General features: G+C 52.6%; 6 protein-coding genes across 6 annotated transcripts; 2 read left to right on the forward strand and 4 right to left on the reverse strand.

Moving 5' to 3' along the window:
- Window positions 1-405: 405 nt before the first annotated feature.
- UHO2_06397 (uncharacterized protein) lies at window positions 406-922 on the reverse strand (the record flags this gene model as incomplete). Its single annotated transcript, XM_041556405.1, has 2 exons — window positions 406-773; window positions 835-922. 2 exons carry the CDS (start codon window positions 920-922, stop codon window positions 406-408), a joined length of 456 nt encoding a protein of 151 aa, XP_041412339.1.
- Window positions 923-1,194: 272 nt separating this feature from the next.
- UHO2_06398 (uncharacterized protein) lies at window positions 1,195-3,024 on the reverse strand (the record flags this gene model as incomplete). Its single annotated transcript, XM_041556406.1, has 1 exon — window positions 1,195-3,024. One exon carries the CDS (start codon window positions 3,022-3,024, stop codon window positions 1,195-1,197), a length of 1,830 nt encoding a protein of 609 aa, XP_041412340.1.
- Window positions 3,025-4,116: 1,092 nt separating this feature from the next.
- Window positions 4,117-7,023, reverse strand: UHO2_06399 (uncharacterized protein; the record flags this gene model as incomplete). Its single annotated transcript, XM_041556407.1, has 1 exon — window positions 4,117-7,023. One exon carries the CDS (start codon window positions 7,021-7,023, stop codon window positions 4,117-4,119), a length of 2,907 nt encoding a protein of 968 aa, XP_041412341.1.
- Window positions 7,024-9,292: 2,269 nt separating this feature from the next.
- UHO2_06400 (uncharacterized protein) lies at window positions 9,293-15,820 on the forward strand (the record flags this gene model as incomplete). The annotated part of the gene is made up of 1 exon (XM_041556408.1): window positions 9,293-15,820. The coding sequence occupies one exon, from the start codon at window positions 9,293-9,295 to the stop codon at window positions 15,818-15,820; it is 6,528 nt and encodes a 2,175-aa protein (XP_041412342.1).
- Window positions 15,821-17,949: 2,129 nt separating this feature from the next.
- UHO2_06401 (uncharacterized protein) lies at window positions 17,950-19,218 on the reverse strand (the record flags this gene model as incomplete). Its single annotated transcript, XM_041556409.1, has 1 exon — window positions 17,950-19,218. One exon carries the CDS (start codon window positions 19,216-19,218, stop codon window positions 17,950-17,952), a length of 1,269 nt encoding a protein of 422 aa, XP_041412343.1.
- Window positions 19,219-20,724: 1,506 nt separating this feature from the next.
- UHO2_06402 (uncharacterized protein) lies at window positions 20,725-22,593 on the forward strand (the record flags this gene model as incomplete). The annotated part of the gene is made up of 1 exon (XM_041556410.1): window positions 20,725-22,593. One exon carries the CDS (start codon window positions 20,725-20,727, stop codon window positions 22,591-22,593), a length of 1,869 nt encoding a protein of 622 aa, XP_041412344.1.
- Between the last annotated feature and the right edge of the window lie 107 nt (window positions 22,594-22,700).

The following is a 22,700-nucleotide window of genomic DNA, read 5'->3' on the forward strand; positions in this document are numbered from 1 at the left end:
GAGAGAAGAAGCAGAGCTTTCAGACAATATCAGACAGTGTGGCAATACGACATATGGCTATTGAGCATTGGAGTGATGTGTGGTGACATCTAAAATTGTGGGACAGTTTACGTGCGAGCTGTATATCAAGGGGAGAGCTCGAGGCTCTCACCACATTCTTTTCTCAGGTCAATATAGTATAGTGTTTTTGTTCAATAGCTTGAACACCGTGCTTGGACTGTTGTCGACCGGTGAGTGTCGACACCCGTATTCTATGATACTTTCAACAGCCACATCCTATGCCTAGCCGTATTGGCCCGAGTTCTCATCGATACCTTGCTGGATCGTATTCTTCAGCAGCATATGGTTGGATTGGCTTCATGAGCATCGACATACTTACAATACAGTCTCGTTGCCGAGCGCAGATCAGCTCATACGAATCGGCATTGCAGTGTGGGGCATCGACATGCCCGGAGCGCCGTTCGAGGACAAGCTAGGGTGGGGAGCAAGGGCACCGTCACCATGCGTACAAAACCAATTCGAGGCCTGCAAGATGCCAGCAGAATTGTGTGGACATGGCTGGATAAGAGCGTCGAATTTGACCGAGAGCACCTGGAGAGTAGTCTGCAAAATCCATGACGGTTGCACGTCGCGAACCTTCAAGATGGCCGAAGGGATATCCCAAGCATCAATGCACTCTTCAGACTGTTTCGTGAGTCGCTGAACAGCTCGAACGTGCATTGTTGTTCTGTGCAATGACGTTCCGATGTTCATCTGGGGCGGTAGCTTGAGCACTGTCAACAAGCGTAGGAAACGAAAACTGAGGGCAGTAAGATGCCTGCAGAGCTGTCTGACCTGTTCGCTCCACTTCACTGCAGAGAATAGTCGAGAGCATTTCGAGAACCACGCCTGGTGCCTGTGGAATGGCTTGAGCAATGTGCATTCTGAGTGAAAGCGTTGTCCGAATTGACATTTCAACTTGTCGCTCATCGTTAGTCGAAGGACTAAGAGCAGAGTTAGAAGCCGAGGTCAAGTGCAAGTGATAGTTTCGACCGATCGGTCCGGTTGTGCAGCAACCCACAGCAGCAGATGAGACATCGTATAGCAGTGCGAATCATCAGCAATTCCACTCACATGACAGCGACGAAGGTGCAACCAATTCAGCCAGACAGGCCTTAACCCATTGCATTAATTCATTCACGACCACTCAAAAAATTATACAAAATGTCTGCCCATATCCCTAGGCGCATATGGTGGTGGAAGAAGAGTTTCGCCAGTATGATCATCAAACATGCCATCTTCTGACATGTGAAGTGAGCAAGCGTCTTGTTCGGTTCGATAGGCTCGACGTGCAGACGATGAAACCTGCAATTGGTTGCTTGGTGCTCTACTGTTATTTGAGCGCGTGTAATTGGTGGGCGACGATGATGTTGTTGCTGCTGCTGTTGTGGCGGTAGCGGTGGAGGTGGGGGTGGAGAAAGGGGAGATAGTTGTCATGGGACTGATAGGCGTTGTTGCAGTAGGCGGTGTTGGCAGCGGTCGACGAGATCCAGCTCTTACAAGTGTAGTGGTGGAAGAAGGAGCGATCGGATCTTGAAAAGGGTTTGCGTTGGGCAAAGAGCTGATTCGCGAATGGTGTAAGTGAGTCGCCCTCTCTCCTGCCGGCACCGATGGAACGGTTTTGGTCGGTTGGTACACCATATTCAACGAGTTGGATTGCTGATGGGACACAGGTTGACGAAGAGGAGTGCGATCCTGGGAAGCAGGCGCGCCTTGCCGGAAGGACATGTTGTGAGTGTGAGTGTGAGTGTGTGCTATAGCGTAGTCAGGATTATTCGGAGACAGTGGCGAGGCCGGCTCTGCGTATGTGGTGGAGTAAAAGGTGGATGAAGCAAGAACTTGATCCGTCGGACTAGACTCTGTTGGACTCGGCAAGGTGGAAGGCTGTGGCGAGCCGAGACGGATCTCCTGGAATAGAGCTGGGGTTCTGGTGGTGGGTTGTCTGGTGATGCTGACCTGTGCCATCTCTGACTGAGGTCGAACCCAGTACTGCGATTCGTTTGTGGCGGCAGTAACCCTGCTTGGCACTCTGCCGAGATCGCCTTGACTAGAGAGGAAGGTTGTGTCGAGGCGCAAGCGCGATGACGAGCCCATCGCTGTTTGACGTGAAGCGCGGAAAGTATTCTGCGACGAGGAAGAGTTGGGGAGCAAAGCTTCCTTGCGGTCGGCATTCATCTGCGCTTGAAGACGCCTTCTTGGTCGGACGAGCTTGCAGTAGTAGATAAGCGATCCAACGAGGATGAAGATGAGGAACATGATGGTTGCGGTGACGGAGGAGGCGATGATGATGGTCTTGACATTGGAGGCAGAGGGCATGAAAGACTTGCCCGCTCTGTAGTTGTTCGGGTTAATGACAACGCCCCAGAAATCCATCTCAGTGAGGTTGTTGAGATTGGTCATGACGACCGAATGTGTGCCCTCGTAGAGTGTTTCGGAAGTCCAGATGACGGGAGGTAGCTGAGAGCCAGAAGCTTTGGCAAGTTCATCGGTGTCGGAATATGCATCGATGATGAACGAGGTGGCATCGTCAATGGAGACGTTGTACCTGCCTCGTCTGGGCCCTCGATAATCTAGCACAGAAAGACCGTGACCAATGAAGTAAAAGTTGACAAAGTCGCCAGCAGTGGTGGACTGGTAGTAGTATTCGATAGGCGAAGTGTCGACATTGGAAGGGACGCTCGAGTTGTGCCAGCTGGTCAGAGGCCAGAAGGTAGAGCGCGGATCTCTGTTATCCATGATGCCACCGGACCAAAGCAGCGAGGTGTTCCAAGGATTTGCGACCACGTCTGGGATGAGAGGGATGGCGTCTCCTGATGGAGCGACTGCGGACGTTGGGTTTGCAAAAGCATAGTCGTTAGTGGTAGGGGCGGCTGCGTATTGTGGATAGACCGGAGAAAGACCGTTGCCGTAGGTCATTGCCTGAGCGGCTGCAGGCTGATAAGACGGGGACGGGTAGGAACCCGCTTGCCAAGTGGCGGCGTCCATGACGAAGAGAGGCAGAAGCAGCCGTAGGTTGTGCGGCGACGGAAAGCGTAAAGGTTACTGCGCATAAGAAGTGGCTGTATGAAGTCGATCGGAGATGGAGACGGTCGAGCAGCAGGATTGGCGTGGTAATGGTGATTAGACAGAAGCGCTGGCGAGCAGAAAGATGTGTTGGAGCTCAAGCGCGGATGACGAGGACAAGGGAGAAGTGGCGAGAAGGACTGGTGGATGAGATGGAAGTGGGTTAGATGATGGTCGCGCAGGTCACGATAGGACCACTGTCTTCTGCAACCAGAAGGCACGGGCATCTGCTTTCTGTCTGTCGAGAGGTTTCGGTTACTTACTTACGACCAACGAGGAACTGGTAAGCGAGTACGTCGGAGAGGTGGAGGTGGTGGTGGTTCGGAAGCAACGACATTGTCAACGACGAGCTCGGTTTTCGGACTGCGCAATTTGAAAGATAAAAATATCCACGTGACGCGTCTGTGCGATTAATAAGCATGAGCTCATCAACCGGCGGCCCTCGTTACCGGCCGATACAGTGAGAGCTTGCCGAGGCCGAGTGCGCGTGGACGTTGCTACGGAAACCTCACTTGTCTGTCTGTCACATGGGCAACTGCAGAAGGATATTGTCCCTATAGTGGCGGCAGTTAGCCTGGCCGAAGTGCCCGCGTGGTTTCAAGCGGAGGAGCACCAGCACCAGCCACCAGCATCAGCCACCAGCATCAGCGTCAGGTTCAGGAACAAAATTCAATTTGCAACCAAAGGGGGAAGGAAACACAGACTGGCGCAACGTGTTTCGATCATTAAGCTTGAGATTGCAACATTGAGGATGCGACATTGAGGATGCGAGATAGAAAACACAAACAGAACAAGAGGGCAGGATATATGGGAGCTTAAGGACTATGCGGCGGAAGACTGGGGAACGAGAGGAAAGTTACGAGACATCATGTCAACGTGATTGATGGGAAAAAAAAAAAAAAAACAGAAGGACTGAGAGGAACGCGAGGCAGGAGGTACGAGGTAGGAACGACAACGACGAACAAGATAGAAGAGATGAAACGGGAGGTGGTGCGAATTGGATGCGATCATAGTCTAAGCAGACTTGCACTCGCTAGGCACGGCGTAACCGTCTGAGCGCTTTCCTCCGCCCCAAGGCGTGCGGCCAATCACGCTAGCATCCGAACCCAATCCACGCTTGGCGAACGCCTTCCACAATAGGCACTTGTTCTGACCACCAGTGAGGTGCTTGTCAGCCTGAACGATCGCATCACGAGCGTCAAAGAAGCTGGGTCGGCAAGGCTGCAACTTCATGCCATCCAGGATGAGTTGCACCAAAAGCGAGTTGCCGTGCCGAGGCACACGACGCTTGCTGACACGGTGCTTGCCGAGAGAAGTCAGCTCGTCATCGGTAAGGAAGAAAGCGGACTGCTCCTCAGCTGTAGCGTTGGTGGCAGGAGGGAAGAGGTTCGTGGTGAAGCCGTGCTCGACAACAAGCGCTTCCTCGACTTCGTTGAGCATGGTCGCCCACACCTCACCGATGGCGTGCACTCCCCAGTAACCTGCGTGATCGAGGTAGGAGTAGGTCTCGGGGTTGATCGTCTTGTTGGTCGAGTACGGGTAGTTTCGAATGCCCTTGGTGCGGTTCGATGCCCAGGAGCCCATTGGCCAGTCGTGAGGAGCAGCACCGGTGCGACGGATGATCGAGGCGAGCACATCACCCCAGCCCTCACCCATGCCGCCTGACTCACCCCAGCCAAGACAGCCACTGTTGGCAGGACCACCCGTCAGACGAGTCGAGAGACCGTGGCTGTACTCGTGAATCACGATACCAGCTTCGAAATCTCCATCACGGAAGGGGGTCGACTGATCCCAAACATACATGCGCATCCTACCGCGTTGACCATCGGGAGGAGTCATGAAATCGGCATTGTCCGTACCAGCACCATCCTGAGCAAAGGCGATGACACCGTCGTTGCCCTCGCCGCCGCGGCCGAAGTTGTGCTCCTGGAAGTTACCCGAGACTTCGTCAAAGCCATAGGCATAGAGAAGGTCGTGGTACTCGTTGATGGTCACAAAGAGCTGGACGGTGGCAGCAGCAACATAGTCGGCAGGAGAGAGCTTTGAGTGCTTCTTCTCTGACTTGCGCCACTTGTAAGGGTAGTTGAACATCATGTCGGTCGACTTGTCAGGGCTAGGACGGCCCTTGGGTCGCTTGATGGATTCCGACTTCCATTCGCCGTTGCCAGAGGGATCAGCCTGAGCAAAGACGTTGTTGCCTCGAGTGTCCGAGTAGACAGTGTTGTCTGCTACCACAGTACGAGCATCGTCAGCCTCGAGCGGCGAGAAGGGCGAGTGCTTGCCGGGGACCGTGTGCCAACCAGCGGGAGAAGCTTGCTGGTAGCGCTCACCCTTTTCGTTGGAGCGCTTACCCTCGGTGGGATCATTGAGACCCCACTTGAAGACACGGTACACGGGATCGTGAGCCATAGGAGCGGGAGGAGTTTCAGCCTGGACAGGCTTGGAGGAAGTGTAGCCGGAAAAGTCAGGGCGGCCGAGCTCGGGCACCTGGTGGCTGCCAAAGTCGGGTCGACCGAGAGAAGGGACCTTGTTCGACTTGGATCGAGGCTTGGGCATGCTGTGCACCCAGTCAAGGACAGTGCTGATGCTACCGGGTCGGTGAGCATCGGCGTAGGCTTCGTAAGCATTGTCCTCGAGAGACACCTGGAACTTCCAGACCAAGTTGAGGCCTTCGGCTTCAGTCTGGACGTAGGCAAGCTGAGCAGGGACGGGACCCTTGGCAGTAGGGACGTTGTGAAGGTACTCGATCTGAGTGTGAGAGGCCTGGGCACCCGAATCAGTCTTGCCAGCGTGAGGCTGAAGCTTGTGCTCAAAAGTGGTGACGATCTGAGCAGCCTCGCTTTCGGCAGCGCGTGGGTCCGAGAGACGAGCGGCGAGACGCTCGTCAGGGGTGGCCTGTCGTAAGAAGTAGATCAGGGCGAGACGAGGATCAACGATGGACTCGGGCCCGTTGAGATCGCGCTTGGCACGAAGGTGGGAGAGAGAGCCAGCAAGGCGAGAGGAGAGATCTGCACCCTGGAGGAGGGGATCATCGCTAGGGACGCTGCAGAGCTCGTGCAGCTCCTCCTGAAGGGGCAGCACGCTCTGAGGGTCAACCTTGGCTCGTTGAGAAGCGTGTCTGGCAGCAGGAGGCTTGGCGAGACTGTCAAAGACATACTGGTGTACGCCACCTCGAACGAAGGCCTCGTTGCTATCGGACCAGTCGGCACCAGGAGTCTCGGTGTACTCAGGCGAGGCGTCAGACTGAGGCTGAGGGAAGAGACGAGACTGGAGCTGGGATCGAAGCTGATCGCATCGCTGAGAGATTTCGTCCTCGGAGGCTGCTTCAGTGGAAGGTACACCTTGGTTGGTGAAAGGTGGAGGAGCGTGTCCAGGGAAGAGGGAAGAGCCAAAGGAGAGGATCTTGCCCTCGGGTGAGATATTGATGTTGAGATCAGCGTCGGCAACTTCGAGGCCATTGACGAGCTGGCGGATGAAGTAGTGCGAGATGCCGCTGGAAGGATCAGTGTATGAATCGGGTCGAACGTAAAAGTCGTGACCGTTGGGAGCAAGAGCCTGCTTGTATCCGAGAAGGTGCTTTGCAAGGCGAGTGGCCACGGAATAAGGGTTCTTGGGGCCAGCTTCGGCATTGACGTAGTGGATGGCAGCAGCGTATGCATGCTTGCGGCTGGCAAAGTCGAGGCCTCGACGAAGGGGAGGAGCCTCGTTGGCCGACTCAATATCGGCAAAGACCTTGTGTTTGTGTTCAGGACCCCAAGAGAGCGACTTGCGGGAAGGGTCGGAAGGACGAGGAGAGATGTTGGCTACGAGAGAAGCATTGGTGGTGGAGACGCTTGCAAGGGTAGCAAAGCTGAGCCAGAAAGGGACAAGGGCGATCAGAGCAAACAGGCGCTTGTGCCCGGCGTTGAGGGCGCGTGTCATCGCTACGAGAGAGATATGCGAGCAGAGGCACTCGAAGGAGAGCCCAGACTAACCTCGAGGTGCAGTAAAGAGAAGCTATACTAAAGAAAGGTGACTCGATTCTAGCCAGGAATCCAACGTTGATATGAACGAGTCGAAGGGGGCGTGGTTTGGTATCTAAGTATCTAGGTGGAGGCGGAGAGTGGCAACGACGAGCAAGAGTCCGGGGAAGAGGAAGGGGACAGTTGTATGCGGGACAGTTGTATGCGGGACAGTTGTATGCGTTATCTTGATGCGTGATGGTGGAGACTAGTTGAAATGCTGATGGCGGTGGATGTGGTGGTAAGAGAGAGAAAAGGAAGGGGTCTGCGCGCACAAGAAGGTAAGCGAACGTGTGTGTTGAGATCTGCTCCTGTTTTGCCGTTGACTCTGGCAATCAAGCGGTTTAGATGCCGATTATCTACAGCTAAAAGGAGGCACAAGAGCAGTGTGGATTATTTGATAAACGATCAATCAAAGCGGCGGCTGAGTTATCGCCCTTTTATCGTCCGTGACAACGCGTGAAAATTGTTGGAAAAAGGAGGCCGAGAAATTCAGAGCGGGGAAAAAAAAAAGATGAAGAAATGTTAAATTTCCTAAACTTGAGTGAGTGTTGGTCACGTCTTCCCCCTCCGCTCACCATTGGAAAAAAAAAAAAAAAAAGCGCATGGATCCATTCGCACGATAAGAGTTGTAAGAAGGGAAATATGGCAAATGGACTGAGCCCGTGCTGAGCCCCAAACTGAAAAGTGGACAGTGAACGCAACTTGAGTTATCCAACTCAACTCCACACTGCAGCTTGAATTCGTCACCTCCCCTGATAAAGGTATGGAAGAATACAGCTGTCGACACTCGGTGGTCGACGATGGTCTAAGCACAGTTAACCCTCAATGACAAAGTATGACAACGAGCGGGACTCAGTAGTATCCGATCGCCGATTAGATCGGCTCCGCCCGATTCGTCATCGGATTGGTTTCACCCGATCTTCCCGATCTTCCCGATCTTCCCGATCTCTCGTCACATCGACTTATGGGGGTATCAAAGTTTTTGCGTTTTTAAAAACCCGGGTTTTTTCAAGAGCGCGTTTTTCAAAAAAAACGCAAAAGCTTACGTAAGCTCCGCAAAGGGGGAAAAAAAAAAAACCGCGTTTTCAAAAACGCAGCTCAGGAGGCGCGTTTGTGAAAACGCGGTTTTTTTATCACTCCACATCTTCTCTCCTTTCCTCACTCTCGTCGCACTTTTGCTCACTCCCTCTTCCTTGCACTCATTCAACATGACCTCCTCCACTGATGATTCTCGTGACATCTCTGCAGAGTTGTTATGCCAGTCCACTACACGATCTGACAGGCACTCTCTCTTCTGCTGTTCAATACAACTCTTCTCACCACCATATGAAACATTACATTGTGTGAAGAGGAAAGCAAGATATAAGCAAGCAATGGGTGATAGCGACGAGAGCAGGACAAGTATCATATGCTCACTGTTAGGTTACGTCTCTTATCGGCCGTATAATTTATGTTTCATATGATTACTGTTAGGTTACACCCCCTTTCGGCCGTATGATTCATGCTTCCTATGCTTACTTTTAGGTTACGTATTTTATCGGCCGTATGATTTCATCGCGTTTTTGGAAACCCGCTTTTCCTTGGGGGGGTTCAAATTCCCTCCAAAAACGCGCTTTTCAAAAACCTGCGTTTTTAAAAACGCAAAAACTTTGATACCCCCTTATGTCACTTTTCGTGTCCTGCTGGATCGTTTATCTTCAGCATCCCCATATCTTCGAGGCGGAGGCTGAATTTCTCCGAATCGGGTAGCTGACTCGCAAATCGTACTCCCGATCTTGCTCTTTTCTTTTTTTGTTTTTTTTTTTTGTTTTTGGCGAGAGTGGAGCCGATCACCAAGGTTGGAACGCACGGAGTCGCAAAATCTCTCTCACCTCGACTCTCATCTCGACTCTCTCTCTCCTCTCTTTCACCTTGACTCTCTTTCACCTCGACTCTCTTTCACCTCGACTCGAGCATTGACACTTGTTCTTGGCGCACAACACCAACACACAACGCATTCCCACAGGTACGACTCTGTCTCCCATACCTTCGCATCTGTATACCCTCATCGCTTCCGCTCGGCTTGCCACCTTTCGGAGGTGAACGTCGCAAGCCAGCACCATCGAAGCTCATGCTCATGCTCTAGGCTCTCTACTCTCGAACTCAAGCTTTGCGGACGAGACCATCGTCGTTTCTACGCTTCGATCATGGTCCAAGATACCACCACTTCTTCCGCCCAGGCTGGCCCATCCACTCTCGCTCTCGCTTCCACCTCTGCGGAAAAGGCCCCATCTTTGTCATCCCTACAATTCGTCTCGTACCAGGATATCTTTGAGCACCTCGAGCTCGCTCGTCATCAACGCGATGCATCACAGATCAGGTCCCTCCTAGCAGATCGTAAAGATGATCTCAGCTCATGCCTTCAGCCTTTCCCCATCTGCTCCAGCCCGACTTTTGGCGAAACGTCCAATGCTTCCTTTCCCCATAGTATTAAGCTCAACGATGGATCGGCGCACATACTTGACCAGCAGACCCGCGATCTCTGCAAAGCCATTGTAGACCAGTATCAAGTCTCTCAACAAAGCGCTTTCACTCTTCTACAAACCTTTCTCTCTTCAGAACATCGCCATTTGCAAGGCCTAGATGATGTCGTTCAATCTCATTTACAACTAACTCCCCCAACGCCCGTCAAAAGCAGGCCAACAAGACTCAAAGATGTCTCATCACCCTTCCAAAAGGGCCCACAGAGCTCCATCACCCAACCCTCCAACGCAGACTTGCTCGATGACTTTAACATCTTCTATTTCGAGGAGCGCATCTATCTTCTTCGTACCATCTCTTCCCTTATTCGCATCACAGAGGATCAGCAGCACGTCTACTTCCACCTCGCAAACGACATTCTCGACCTCTTTGCCGACCAACCTTTCGCCCTCGCATCCATCAGCCACTTTTGCACCCTTGTCAATCTATCGCTTCCCGAGTCAATACGTCAGCAGCCGCGTTACTCGTCCCTGTGGGCCAAGCAGATCCTCAGGGAACAGTTTGGCCTCCTCGAGATTGTCTTCCTTCTCTTCTATGGCAGGCTATCCCCCTCACCCGCCTCCCTCCTCGCTCTACTCCGCGCTCTACACGACACCGAGGTCGCTAGGCGCCAGGCCAACATCGGCTTCCTCGACAATGAAGCTTCTGAAACCGTCGAGTGCGTCAGTCACCTTCTCGTTCTCATCGCTGTCGAACTCCTATCACTAGAACAAGTGATGGATGGCCTGGATCTTGTTGAAGGCGCCGAATCCCACATCTCCAAACATCCAGCAGGTCTTGAGCAGGCGCTTGACCTTCTCAGCAACACTTCAGCAGATCCCCTTCAAGCTCCCATCCTCCTCGCATGGGCTCTCGTCCTTCATCGACTCGAAGATGCCCTTGTCGCACACTACGACGCCTCTGAACCCGACTCGTCTCGCCAGATCTCACCATCAGTCTCCGAGCTGGCCAATGTCATCAAGACCGAGCATGGTGGTCCGCCCTTGTGGAGGAGGTTAGCGCAAGCCGCGTTTGCTCCAGAACTTCGTCTCTTCGAAACCATGATGTCCTTGCTGGCATCTCCCTTGCTGACCAGCAGCAACGGTGCCAGCACTCTTGCCATAGCTGGTCCTTCTGCTCTCGCATATCGCGCTGTCTTTAAGGGTCTTCTTCTCAGCATAACCGAACTTGTCAGGCCAGAATTCTTGCCCAACTTCAATGCACTCGTCAGCCTTTGGGAGGCCACTTTTGGTTCTGGTCTTGCCCTCGAGCTCAGTCAAAGTGCCATCGATGGTGTTGCCGCTCTCTGCGATCAGTTCTGGCAAGTAGACAGCAGATACGAGTCTAGATGCACCACCTTGGACACCGCCAGGCGACGATGGCCCGTCAGCTTCCGTCCTCTCATCCTCCTCACAAAGGCTCTCTCTGGCCACGCACGCGTCGACGCACAGGCTACCTGGCCCTCCCTCCTCGACGGTCCTTCTCGTCCAGAAGCTCAAGAACGAGCCTGCGCTGCCGTCTTGGACTATCTTGCCAACATTCCGACCTTTGCTCAAGTCTTGCCCATGGGTGCCAATACGCCCAACGCACCCTTTGAGACCATGGAAGGCGGTGGCTACACTTCCGTCACCTACCGAATCACACGCATGATGCGCATCCCCGGCACTCAGATTCGCCTCTCGGCCGGCACGACCGGTTCCACCATCTCTGAGCTCGGTAAAGAGCCCGTCATCGTCCTCTGGAGTCCCGCTCGACCTGTCAGCGCTTGGAAGCTTATGCGCGACATTCTCTCCTCCTTCCCTCCCGCCTATGCTGACCACAGTGCAGCACAGACCGATGCCGACCCATTCCGCGATCAGAAGCAGACAGTCAGCTTTGCCCAGCTCGCTCCCGCCGACGCCCATGAGCCTTGGGAGGAGCTTGCTTCCGATCTTCTCGACCTCTTTGCTAGCATCATCTCGGCAAGCGCAGACCTCGCATGGTCCTTGCTCGCCCATCTCGATGGACGCGATATTAATGCCGACGAGCTTTCGCTCGACTACGAGCCTGAGGAGCTCGAGCATATACAGAAGGAGAAGGAGGAGCTTGCACATGCCAAGACACTCTCGTCCATTACCGTCAACCTGCTTTCACATGCGCTCGTCGCCGCTCCCATCAACATTCGCCTTGTCCGTTCGACACTGAGGCTCCTCACTGTTCTGCTGCCGTACGATCCTGATGCGGTTTGGCAGGAGATTCGTTCATCCAACGCCCTGATCGGCAGTCCTGGCGCTGTTCCATACCTTTCCAAGGGCGGCGCCAGTGCAGATGCATCCACCCTTTCCGCGCTCCTTACACAAGAGATGGGCCGCGCTTCCTATGGCGGCTTGGTCTCCTTGCTCGACTTTCACATCTCGCTCTTTTCCGAACTTCGCAGGTCCTTCTCCACCTCGTCGACCGATGTTCTCGAGACCAAGACCAGCGTCCTCCTCCGCATTTTCAGCTGGATCTTTGAATGCGTCTGGCCCGAGTACCAGAGCTGGAGGTACGTCCGATTGGCAGATCGACTCGAGATCGGTACCAAATGTACCCATCTACTCGAAATGGCTTTGGAAGAGCAAAGCTGGTGCTTGTCACCTACACCGACCTCCGACTTGGTCGAAGAAGCTGGACCGGCCGCCGCTCTCGTAAAGGCGGTCGAGAGGAGCTTGGTCACACATCCTAGCATTATCTGCCTTGCTCCCTTGATCACATGTATCGGCACAGGACAGCAGTTGCTCGACGCACTGAGCAGAGCAGGAAGACAGACGGACGCCATCTTGGCCGAAGACTGGATCGCCTCGATGTTGCGTCTTGCTACGCTTATCCTTTCTCGCAAGCGTGAGCTCACCATTGCTGCGCTCCGCAACCTGTCTACGCTCCCGGCAGAGACAGCTAAGAAGGCTATGTCTGCACGCATCAACATGGGCCTCTTTGAGCGCCTTTTCTTTGATCACACCATCGTTGCATCTCGAACTGCGCTCAGTGGTGGACGCAGATCAAAACGAGTCGAGCTAGCCAGCGCCGCTTTTGCGTATGTGCTCTTCCCCACATCGACGTTCATCAGCTCGACGGCGGCGCATCTCATCACCGCAGTCCTGCGCTCGGTAGCTGATCTAGCTTCGGCAGGCAAACCATCGCCCGGTCTCATCGGTCACATGGGAACACTCGAAGAGCTCGAAGAGACATTGTCCGGGCTAGTCGACCTGGTTGGCAACCCGAACCAAGATCCGGCTCTTAAGGTGCGAGTCTGGACTATGCTTGCAGCTATCGTCGATACTCAGCCTGCCCTTGGAACCCTCCTGTTGACGGGTCGTCACCTGGCAATGACTACAGAGACACGTCTTAATCGACCTGAAGCTGATTCCAAAGCCAAGCAGACTGACTCAGCAACCCCAGCACCGTCCTCTCAAACAAGCGGCAACAAGACGGGACAGGCTTTGACAAAGACAGCACTTGACGTTGCTTCTGAAGCGGTCCTTTCGTGGAAGACGGCTGCTGAAAACAGCCCCCAGTTGCTCGAGGCAGTGCTTCGTTTCCTTGACGTGGCTTGGGTGCATGCGGCAGAGCATGTAGCAGCCTTCGACACTATTCGTACCAACGCAGCCTTCTTCCAAGCCCTGGCGGATGTCATCTGCGAAGCATCCGACGTTCCTTCGACCTTAGCTGAAGGCTTCACTGAGGCGCAAGATACACTGCGTTCGAGCAATGACACTGCTGTGACGTCTTACTGCTATCGGAAGATGTGCCAGGCTCGCTCTTTGAGGCTGTTGCAGCACGACATCCAGCTCGGCGGTATCCTGAAGGACCAAGCAAAGAGCAGCACGCCAAGCAAAGCCAGCATTGAAGCCTTGCTCGACATCCTCGTGTCGTCCGACCGAACGCTCGGCGCTATCGAGAAATGCTTTTCGATGCCCTGCGATCCCTCGATGCGAGCCGCGCTGGAACGCAAACTTGCCGAGCTCTTGCCAACAATCTACATCGATTCCTTGCGCCATCCGGCGCGCAAGGATGACTTTGATCTCGATCGTCGGTACGGAGATGACTACCATTTCAGTGTCTCATCCTTTCGCATCAAGGCGGAGGGTCACGTTCTTGACGGCGAGATGGGTGGCGAGGTTGCGCTACTCGAAGAGGGACTGTTGGCCGTCTACACGATCAACATGGAATGGAGTCTGATCGACGTGCAGAACTCTGTGGTGCAAGCATGGACGCAGTGCATCGAGCTCTGTATGGGTCACATCGTCACGCAAGCCATCAGCAAGGACAAGATGACTGCACTAGAAAAGGCCATCATCTCTGCATGGACTCGGCTGGCAACTCTAGCTGCTGATGAGGGCAGAGAGGGCGACTTCATGCGTGGTGTCCACGCTACACGGCTGGCTTTGCTGACCAAGTGCATGAAACTCGCTTGGGGTCATCGACGAAACAAGGAAGCTTCCAGCACTGATCAGATCGTTCAAGCCGCTACTCTGTGCGGACGCCTTGTCACGCATCCCTTCTTCCGAGTCGAAGACAGCCTGAAGGGGGCTGTTCCGCCCGAGTTCCACCGCGAAGTGTTCGAGATGGCGCTTGTCTGCGTCGCACGCATCCGCGCTCTGCTCACGGCACAAGAATCGATGGTTCGTCCGGACGACAAGACAATCGAAAGCCACAAGGCTCTGCACGCATCGATCGAGCTGTTCTGTCGTCACGCCATCGAAGCTCTCCGCATCAAGGTTGAATCTACTCTGCGTATCTTACAAACCTCAGCTCGACACGAAACTGATTTGCAATATCTTGAAGACGACCTTGACATTCTCGTCAGCATCTTTGAGATGACAATCAGGCACGATGTTGGCGCCGAGACCGGTGTTTGGCTGTCGCACATCCAAGAGACGCAGCTATTACAAGCTACTATCAGTCTGATAGGACGAGCACCGGTGTTACGACCAGAGGGTGCAAACGGGGTCAGTGCTCCCGTCAACCCGAACAGTACACACCAGGTCGTCTTGATGAAGCCCTTATTGTCATTGCTGCTAGCCGTAGCATCACAGCCATCTTCGAGCGAAGAGCTCGCTTTGCAAGGTTCTGTCAACGCACTCACTTCGAACATGCTGACCGATCCACTGGAGAACAGTCAAGTTTCACCTCTGCTGCTTTCCGGCGATCCAAACCCATCGCATGAATGCTGGAGGATGATGCTGCGTATCGTAGTCAACCTCATTGACAATCTTGGTGCTGGTTGCGACAATCCAAGCTGGAGAGGCGTCAGTGCAAGATTTGTCGAGACGGACGTGTACGGTTTCGTGCGGGTGTACCAGAAGCAGATCGACCGAGCGATGAACCTTGGCGAGCTTCAGGCGCGACTTGATTCGGTGTCCGGCACTATCGGCCATCTTTCTTCCACTCATGACCAATTTGGGAACGGCAACTGGAGCGCGCCTGTTAGTCTGGAACAGCTGGAAGAGGTAGAACTGATCTCCAGCCTGTTCTACAGTCTGACGAGGATCGAAAACGAGCAATTTTCCCGGCCACACTCGGCACGACGAAACAAGGCTTCTGCCGGCCCCTCGATCGTTCAACACCTAGCCGAGATCTCCGCATGGACACTGCAACCATTAGTCCATCTCTTACAGCATCCCAACGAGCTCACCAGCTTACTCGGACTGGATCCTTCTGCTGCCGAAGCATCTCGCATTGCACAAGAGACGGCCTCATCTAAGATCCGGAGTATCGTTTCTGTGCTTGTGGCCAGTCTTTGGAACCATACGAAATGCGTCCTGGTGTTGTGCCGCGGACCTGAATCATGGCCATCTACGAGGTCGGGATGTGCTATCATCCGACCCACCACTCGCACCAGCGCTGTTCGGATCGCTACCCTCGGCACCCTACTCGACCTAAGCTCGCACCTCACCGATTACGTCCGAACCAACAAAGCAAAATTATCAACCGAGGCGGAGGAAAGTTGTTCAGCAACACTAGAGCAAGCACTCGGACTGGCAGCAAGCCAAGCAGCAATCTGGGCGGTAGGCAAATCGGAAGAAAAGCAGACGAGCAAGTTGGAACACATGGCTAGACAGGAGTTGGAGTCTGGATTGTCGAGGGATATCGTAAGTGCGTTGAGGGCTGCGGAGGAAGTTGTGGGGGAGAAGGCGAGTTTGTTTGGGTTGGTAAGGGGATTTGTTGAGGGGAAATTGAACCGTGCTCAGCTCTAAGCTGGAGCAGTATAACATAATACACTGATTACGATCAAGTATGCTTCGATGATGTGTGTGAAGCAGTGTGACGTTTTGAGGGTCCAAGTTGAGATCAAGTGAGAGAAAGGAGAGGTTGGACTGGAATTGTACAGAATGCTGACGATGCACGGTCCTTGGCTAACACCACCACAACGCGAGCGATGATGATGCTAAGCTTGGTTTGCTGACAGCCACCTTGACTCTAGCATTGGAAGATTACTGCTGATGCAAAATGGCATCGACGGGCACACCACATCTGGAAGCAATCTCCCAAGGCAGTGGATTAGTTCTGGACCAAGGTAAGAGACATAGGCTTCTGCAACTGAGGGGAATATGGTTGAAAACTGACTGTACTGCCTTTTGCCACCGTCATGTATACAGTCGATGGTGCCAGACCTCATCTTGTCTACTGGACTTGCTCTTTGAAAGGAACGAGAGTTTGTCTTGCCCTATACATGGATTCCTGGGTCAGTAGCGAAGCTCATGCTGCAGTTGAGCAGGTAGTTATCCATGTACATGGAAAAGGTCTGTTTGTCTTGTTCTCAGTCATTCTTTTCAACGCTTATTGTACCATGGCAATGCTCATCCGCAACCATTCACCTCGTGTTTGCAAAGTCAGACAGAGACGCAGGGTCAGCATGGACATATATGCACATCGCTCGGTCTTCACTGCCGCTTGAAGAGCAAAGGAAGGTTTTGGTCCTTGCTCCGCAGTTCGTGAGTAGCTTGTTTCCTCTTGCAATCGGGCGAGCTTGTTGTTTTGCCTTACCACAACTGACACGGCAAGGTTGGAGGCGGTGGCAGTTTAACGGATTGGACAAGTTGAGGTTCTGCTCTTTCAAAGAGGATGCATTGCTGGTGTGGAAAGGGAACAGTGTAAGTCGTTTCGTTTCTTGCGGTTTGGATTAAAGCTGACGCTCGTCGCTGTTTCTTGTTGCATCTTGGATGGGTGGTAGTGGGGCGACGGTTCTGCAAGTGTCTGTGGTAAAGATGATGGAGGCGTATCATCATTTGAACCTCTTGATATCCTGCTCTTGCACTTTAGCAACCCTCTTGTATACCCTTCGATGAAACGAATTGTTTTTTGTAAGCCCCTTCCCCCTTCCTCCTTCCCCCTTCCCCCTTCCCCCCACACCCCACACCTCACACCCCATTCTCTCTCTCTCTCTCTGTCTCTCTGTTTTCGATGGAAGATACTGACATTAACATTTGTATGAGTCGCGGGAAGTAGCGGGACACAGTCTTGGAGGGCAACTGATTAATCGCTACTGCATCCTTTCGCCCTCCTCTTGCACCATGCGAGAAGGAATGTCGGTGGAATATGTAATCATGAATCCAGCAAGTTATCTCTATTTCTCTGCTGAACGAAAGCAATTTGTTGTCCCTGTAAGCCTTGTACTCCTCCTCATTCGATGCTTCCTTGTGAACCTTGGCTGACGGAACAAGGATATGATTGCAGCAAGGAAACGTGTACAAGTGTAAGACGCCCCCCCCACCCCGCACCCATGGTCGTGCTTTGAAAGCTCAGGAAGGATTTCCACTGACGGAAAGGAAAAACTCGTTGGGCAAGCAAAGATGGATTGCAAAACCTACACTCGAAACTTGCCAGCTATACACCTCTGGTGGAGTTGATGACACCAGAAGACTACCTGCGCAGATTTCTGGAGAGAAAAGTACACCTAATGTACGGCGAAAAAGACCAAGGCCTTGGAGACAAAAGCCTGGAAGCAATGAGCCAAGGTATGTGCAAACTACACCTCATTCACCCCCCCCCCCCCCACTGTTGCACTAAAGACGATACTCACCATAACCTCCCTACACAATGTAGGAGCAACCAGGATGGAAAGGGCAAAGAACTACCACTGGCACCTATGCGGGATGGAAAAGCAAATCTCCTGGCTAGGCCCACGAAGCTGGTCTTTCGATTGCATTTGTAATGTTGGACATGATTCTTGTTTGATGTAAGTAGCGCCTGTTTCGTTTTTGGTGTGAGCGGTTGGGGTTGGAACTAACTTGTAATACGAAAACTTGGCTGTTCACATGATATAGGGTAACATCAAAGATAGCCATAAGACGAATTTTTGATTGCAACCAACAAGCATTGCACGTTACTCGAACTTGACCACAATGGCCAAAGTAAAAGGCAATCCAGCATCCGTCACTACGACTTGGGCGCCATGTGGGACAAGATCGCCCAACCTTTTGGGTAAATTGGGGCTTGTAGCTTGCTCCAACTCTTGCGGTGCTTGATAGTACAATGGTTTGCCGAGCAGGGAGAGGCTTGGTTTTTTAATGTGTAGATCGTTTGATTCGACGAGCTTGTCGATCAAGTCTTGCACTGTATCGTGTTGTGTGAAGAGGATTTCTCGGGATTCACCTCCGCAAACTGGACAATCCGGTCTTTTCTCGTGCTGGAAGGTGTATGTGTAGACAGAGTCGTTTCCGGTAAACATCATGTAGTTGTCCAGGTAGGGAGCTGAAGTCGTGGCGAATTTGAACGCTTCTAGGACGCATGCGCCAGCGATGATGGCGTTGGTGGAAGCGATTGCTGGGATGATGTTCTTGACTACTCCTTGGGTCAAGTTCCAGGAGACTCCGGTTATGCCGAATTGGGTTGCGCGGGTCGAAGCTTGTTGGTAGAGCCATGAGATATGATCTGGGTCATCGTTGTCCAACTTGTTTTCGCCGAAAAGGCGAGGCCATTCGAGAAGGGAAGCCCATTCGATACAATGCTCTGGCAACCTAGGAGTGTTTGCAAGCGTGCAGATTGGATAAGTAGTTTGTTTGTTCAACATATCCAGACTGCATTCGTAGCAGGAGGTGATGGTGGGGAGGATGACACGGGCTTGACCTTTGAAGCCTTCGGTACCACCATCGATCAAAGGTTTTAGCGAATCGGGATCCTCTTGGTCGACCATGTTTACCAAGGTTGCATTGATCCATCGTCTCGCTTCGACCGAGTCTAGACCGCAGATGATTATGTCGAATTGGAGATAGTAGCGTTGGTCTTTGTCCTGAATCTTGCCGTGATAAGGGGTGATGCGGATGTTGGGGACTCGGCGTTGAACGAATTCTGCTGCGACGTGAGCTTTTGATCGACCGACATCTTTCTGGCGGAAGAGGAACTGACGGTTTAGGTTGGAGACGTCGATTGTGTCCATATCGATGATGTCTATGTCAGAGAAACCGGAGAGAGCTAGGTTGGAAAGGATTTCGCATCCGAGACCTCCGGCACCGATGACGAGGATTTTGGATTGGTCGCGAAGAAAGCTTTTAGTGGGGGAGCCAGGACGGAAGGCTTGATCGGTGAGAGGGCCGGGAGCGTTGAGGATTCGGTCGATGTGGTAGTAGCGATCTGTCCAGGCTTGGGTTGTCATTATGGTCAAGAGTAAGAGGAGGGGGAGGTGGTATGAGTAGGAAGGAAGGGTAGCAAGGAATTATAGCGTGAAGCTGGATCAGAAAGAGTGGAGCAAGAAAGCAAGGGTCCGTGCAGCCTCCACTTGCTTTCGGGGCGACTAAATGTGACCTTTGCAACTCTAACATTGCCAGATCTCGAGAAAAAGAAAGGCTCCGAGCATCAAAGGTGGCGTGGGCGTGGAGAGGTGCCAAGCACTTGTGTAAAGTGTGCTTCTGCTTGAGCTTGAGCTTGAGCTGCCGAACGCGGTCGGGTGGCTGTCGGCTGTCGCTGATTTCTGCCGAAGCAGGAATGGAAGGAATACAGTAAACAGTAATTAGTAAACAGTAATTAGTAATTTGGATTAGTAATTTGGATTAGTAATTTGGATTAGTAATTTGGGTTAGTAATTTGGATTAGTAAATTGGGTTAGTAAATTGGGTTGTTGAGGTTTTCTTTTCTGGAACGTCCGACGTCGATTGCCAGATCGGGTATTGTGTGGTATTCTGCCTTCCTTTTCTTCCTTCCTTTTCGCACGGAACTCTGTTGGAATATCAACTCTAAAATCATGAGCTCAGGTGACTGTCTGATTTCATTAGAAGCACAACACCTTCGGCCCCAGTCTAGCCCGAGATGAAGAGAACCGAACCAGGCACGTAGCTACAGTTGATTTGGCCAAGCATCCCCCGCCTCTTGTTCCATCTCTGCCCTTGACCGTGCGATTGCACTGGCAAACCCTCGAAATTGCAATGTTTTTTTCTTTCTTTTTTTTTTTCTTTTTTTTTTTCTTTTTCTTTTTCTTTTTTTTCTTTCTTTCTTTTTTTAATTCTCGTAAGTCGTCTTGTTCGCTAGGCGGGTGATCCGACAGTCAAGCCACGACGCCTTGCTTCGGAACTGCGAGGATGTGTCTGTTCCTGTTGCCCTTTTCCCGCAAATCACCAACTTACTTGGTCACTTGGTCATTTGGTCACTTGGTCACTTGGTCACTTGGTCACTTGGTCACTTGATCACTTGGTCACTTGGTCACTTGATCACTTTGTTTTTCTTGGATTCTGAGACCATCACGAGGACTTTTGCCTCTCTCTCGTCACTGTGTCGGCTGTTGAATTGCCTCTTGGCCTTTTTCACTCGCTCCATCTTTCACTCCCCCCTCCTCCTCGTTCGCTTCCCTTCATCCTCATCCTCATCCTCCTTCCCCTCCTCCTCCTTCTCTACCCCTCTCTCTCTCTTCACCATCACCATCACCATCCCTTTCCTCACCATCACCTTTTCTTCACCCTTCCATCACCTTTCTCTCCCTCCAACAACTCTCTCTCCCGTATCACCCACACAGAGTCTACGCTCAAGAACCCATATACCACCTCTGCTCTTCCACCCGCCCTCGTTCTCAAGGAAAACAACGGATTATATATAGCACAGCTACAGCATCTTCCTCTACATACTCTCCCGCCTTTGCTCCATCTTAATCAACACGCATAGCAGCTCAACAATGCCGCGTCCAACGTCACAGGCCCCTAATTCGGCCTACTACAGCCCGGACCCCATGTCCCCCACCTTTTCGCCTCCTGGCGAGTACACAGAGTTTCAGACCTTGCGTCCGAGCACTCCTGCCTCCTTTGGTCGATACTCGGTCATGAGCGGTTTGACCCTCGATTCCGAAAAGCACGACCGTGATGGTGCCACCACCCCACAGGCACAGGCCCTTCTCCCCGCAGCTCCCGATGGCGTTCCCGGCCAGCGTTCCAGCACTTACTATTTCAACAAGGAGGGTGGTGCTGCTGCTGCTGCCGCCGCTGGCTCTTTCCACCAGTACCAAGGTCGTCGTGGTCAGGGTTACAACCCAGCCAACCCAGCCGGTCTCGAACGTGGTCTTGCACCCAACAAGCCTGCTAACTTTATCAAGCGCAGACCTCTTCTCTTCAGTTTGATCCTGCTCGCCATCCTCATCATTATCGGTGTGGCTGCCGGTGTCGGTGTCAGCCAGGCTACCAAGTCCAACGACAAGAACCTCTCGGCCGCAGCATCTAACAAGGCTAACAACTCGGGTTCCAACACTCCTTCCTCCTCCGATAACAGTGGCAACAGCAACAGCAACGGCAACGGCAACGGCAACGGCAATGGTGCTAGCGGCACTACCTCGGCTGCCCCTGCAGCTCCCACCATCACTCCTTTCCGACGATGGAACTGGACCGACACCAACACCAAGGCTTACGGTGTCAGTCTTGGCTCTTGGCTTGTCTTGGAGCGATGGCAGCTTGAAGATTGGATGGTTCAGAACGGCGGTCCTGATGCTTGGGATGAGTGGCGTTTCACTCAGAACCTTGGCAGTCGTGCCGCTTCGGTTCTTGCCGATCACCAAAACTCTTGGGTTACCGAAGCTGATATGGACACTCTTGAGAACGCTGGTATCAACCTTATCCGCATCCCTATCCCATTCTGGGCTTTCATCCCCACCGTCTCGCCGGAACCTTTTGTCACCACCGGCTACATGGACCAGCTCAACAAGATGCTCCAATGGTGCTACAACCGTGGCATGTACGTCATGCTCGATCTCCACGCCATGCCTGGATCCCAAAACGGTGATCAATCTTCTGGACACAACACCACCAACATCCAGTGGTTCTCTCAAGCCAACCAAGCTCGATCCGATACTTTTGTCGAAAAAGTTGTCCAATGGGCCACAACAAGCCCCTATAGCTCGATCGTCAACTCTATCGGCGTCGTCAACGAACCTCGGGTCGTTAGTGACGATTGGAGTTTGAACACAACCCGATTCCAAATCACCCAATCCTTTTACGAAAGAAGCTACCAAACCTGTCTCAAGTACAAGATCCCAATGACTTTCCATAATGGTTTTGCTCCTGGTACCGTCTTGGAAAAGATGAATCTTTGGAGACCCTTTGTTCAAGATAAAGACCCGAACATGCTCATTTATGAGGATCATCCTTATCCCGGTTGGTTCCAGACACCTGAGCCTGGAGCGGATGCGATTCAGTCTTCGGTTTGCGAGTATGGCGCTGCCGGTCCTCAATTCCCTGTTCCCGTCATTATGGGCGAGTTCTCGGCGATTCAGAGTTTAAACTCAAACAGTTATGCGCAGAGTTACCTTGAGATGCAGTTTGCAACTTATGCTTGGTCCGCGGGAAGTATCTTTTGGAACTTTAAAGCGAGTTCTTCTCAGAATCCCGTGCTGGCCCTGTCGAAGAATTTGATGCAGCTCTACAGTTATGTCGATATGTTGGCCGCCGGCACTATGCCTAATCCGGGTAAGCGAGCCAATGTTCGCGATTGGTATGCCCGTTTGCCAAACCCTTGCGGTGACTTTCAGACTTATGGTTGGAACAATGCAGCACAGTAAAATACTTTAGTTGATATCACATTGTAGAAGGACATTCTAGTTGGTGCCTTTTCAGATCTTTCCTTTCCCCCCCCCCGTTTCCTTTCTCTCGGTTATGTGCTTTCTTG

Source organism: Ustilago hordei (assembly GCF_900519145.1).
Source record: "Ustilago hordei strain Uho2 genome assembly, contig: UHO2_contig_18, whole genome shotgun sequence".
Classification (NCBI taxonomy): domain Eukaryota; kingdom Fungi; phylum Basidiomycota; class Ustilaginomycetes; order Ustilaginales; family Ustilaginaceae; genus Ustilago; species Ustilago hordei.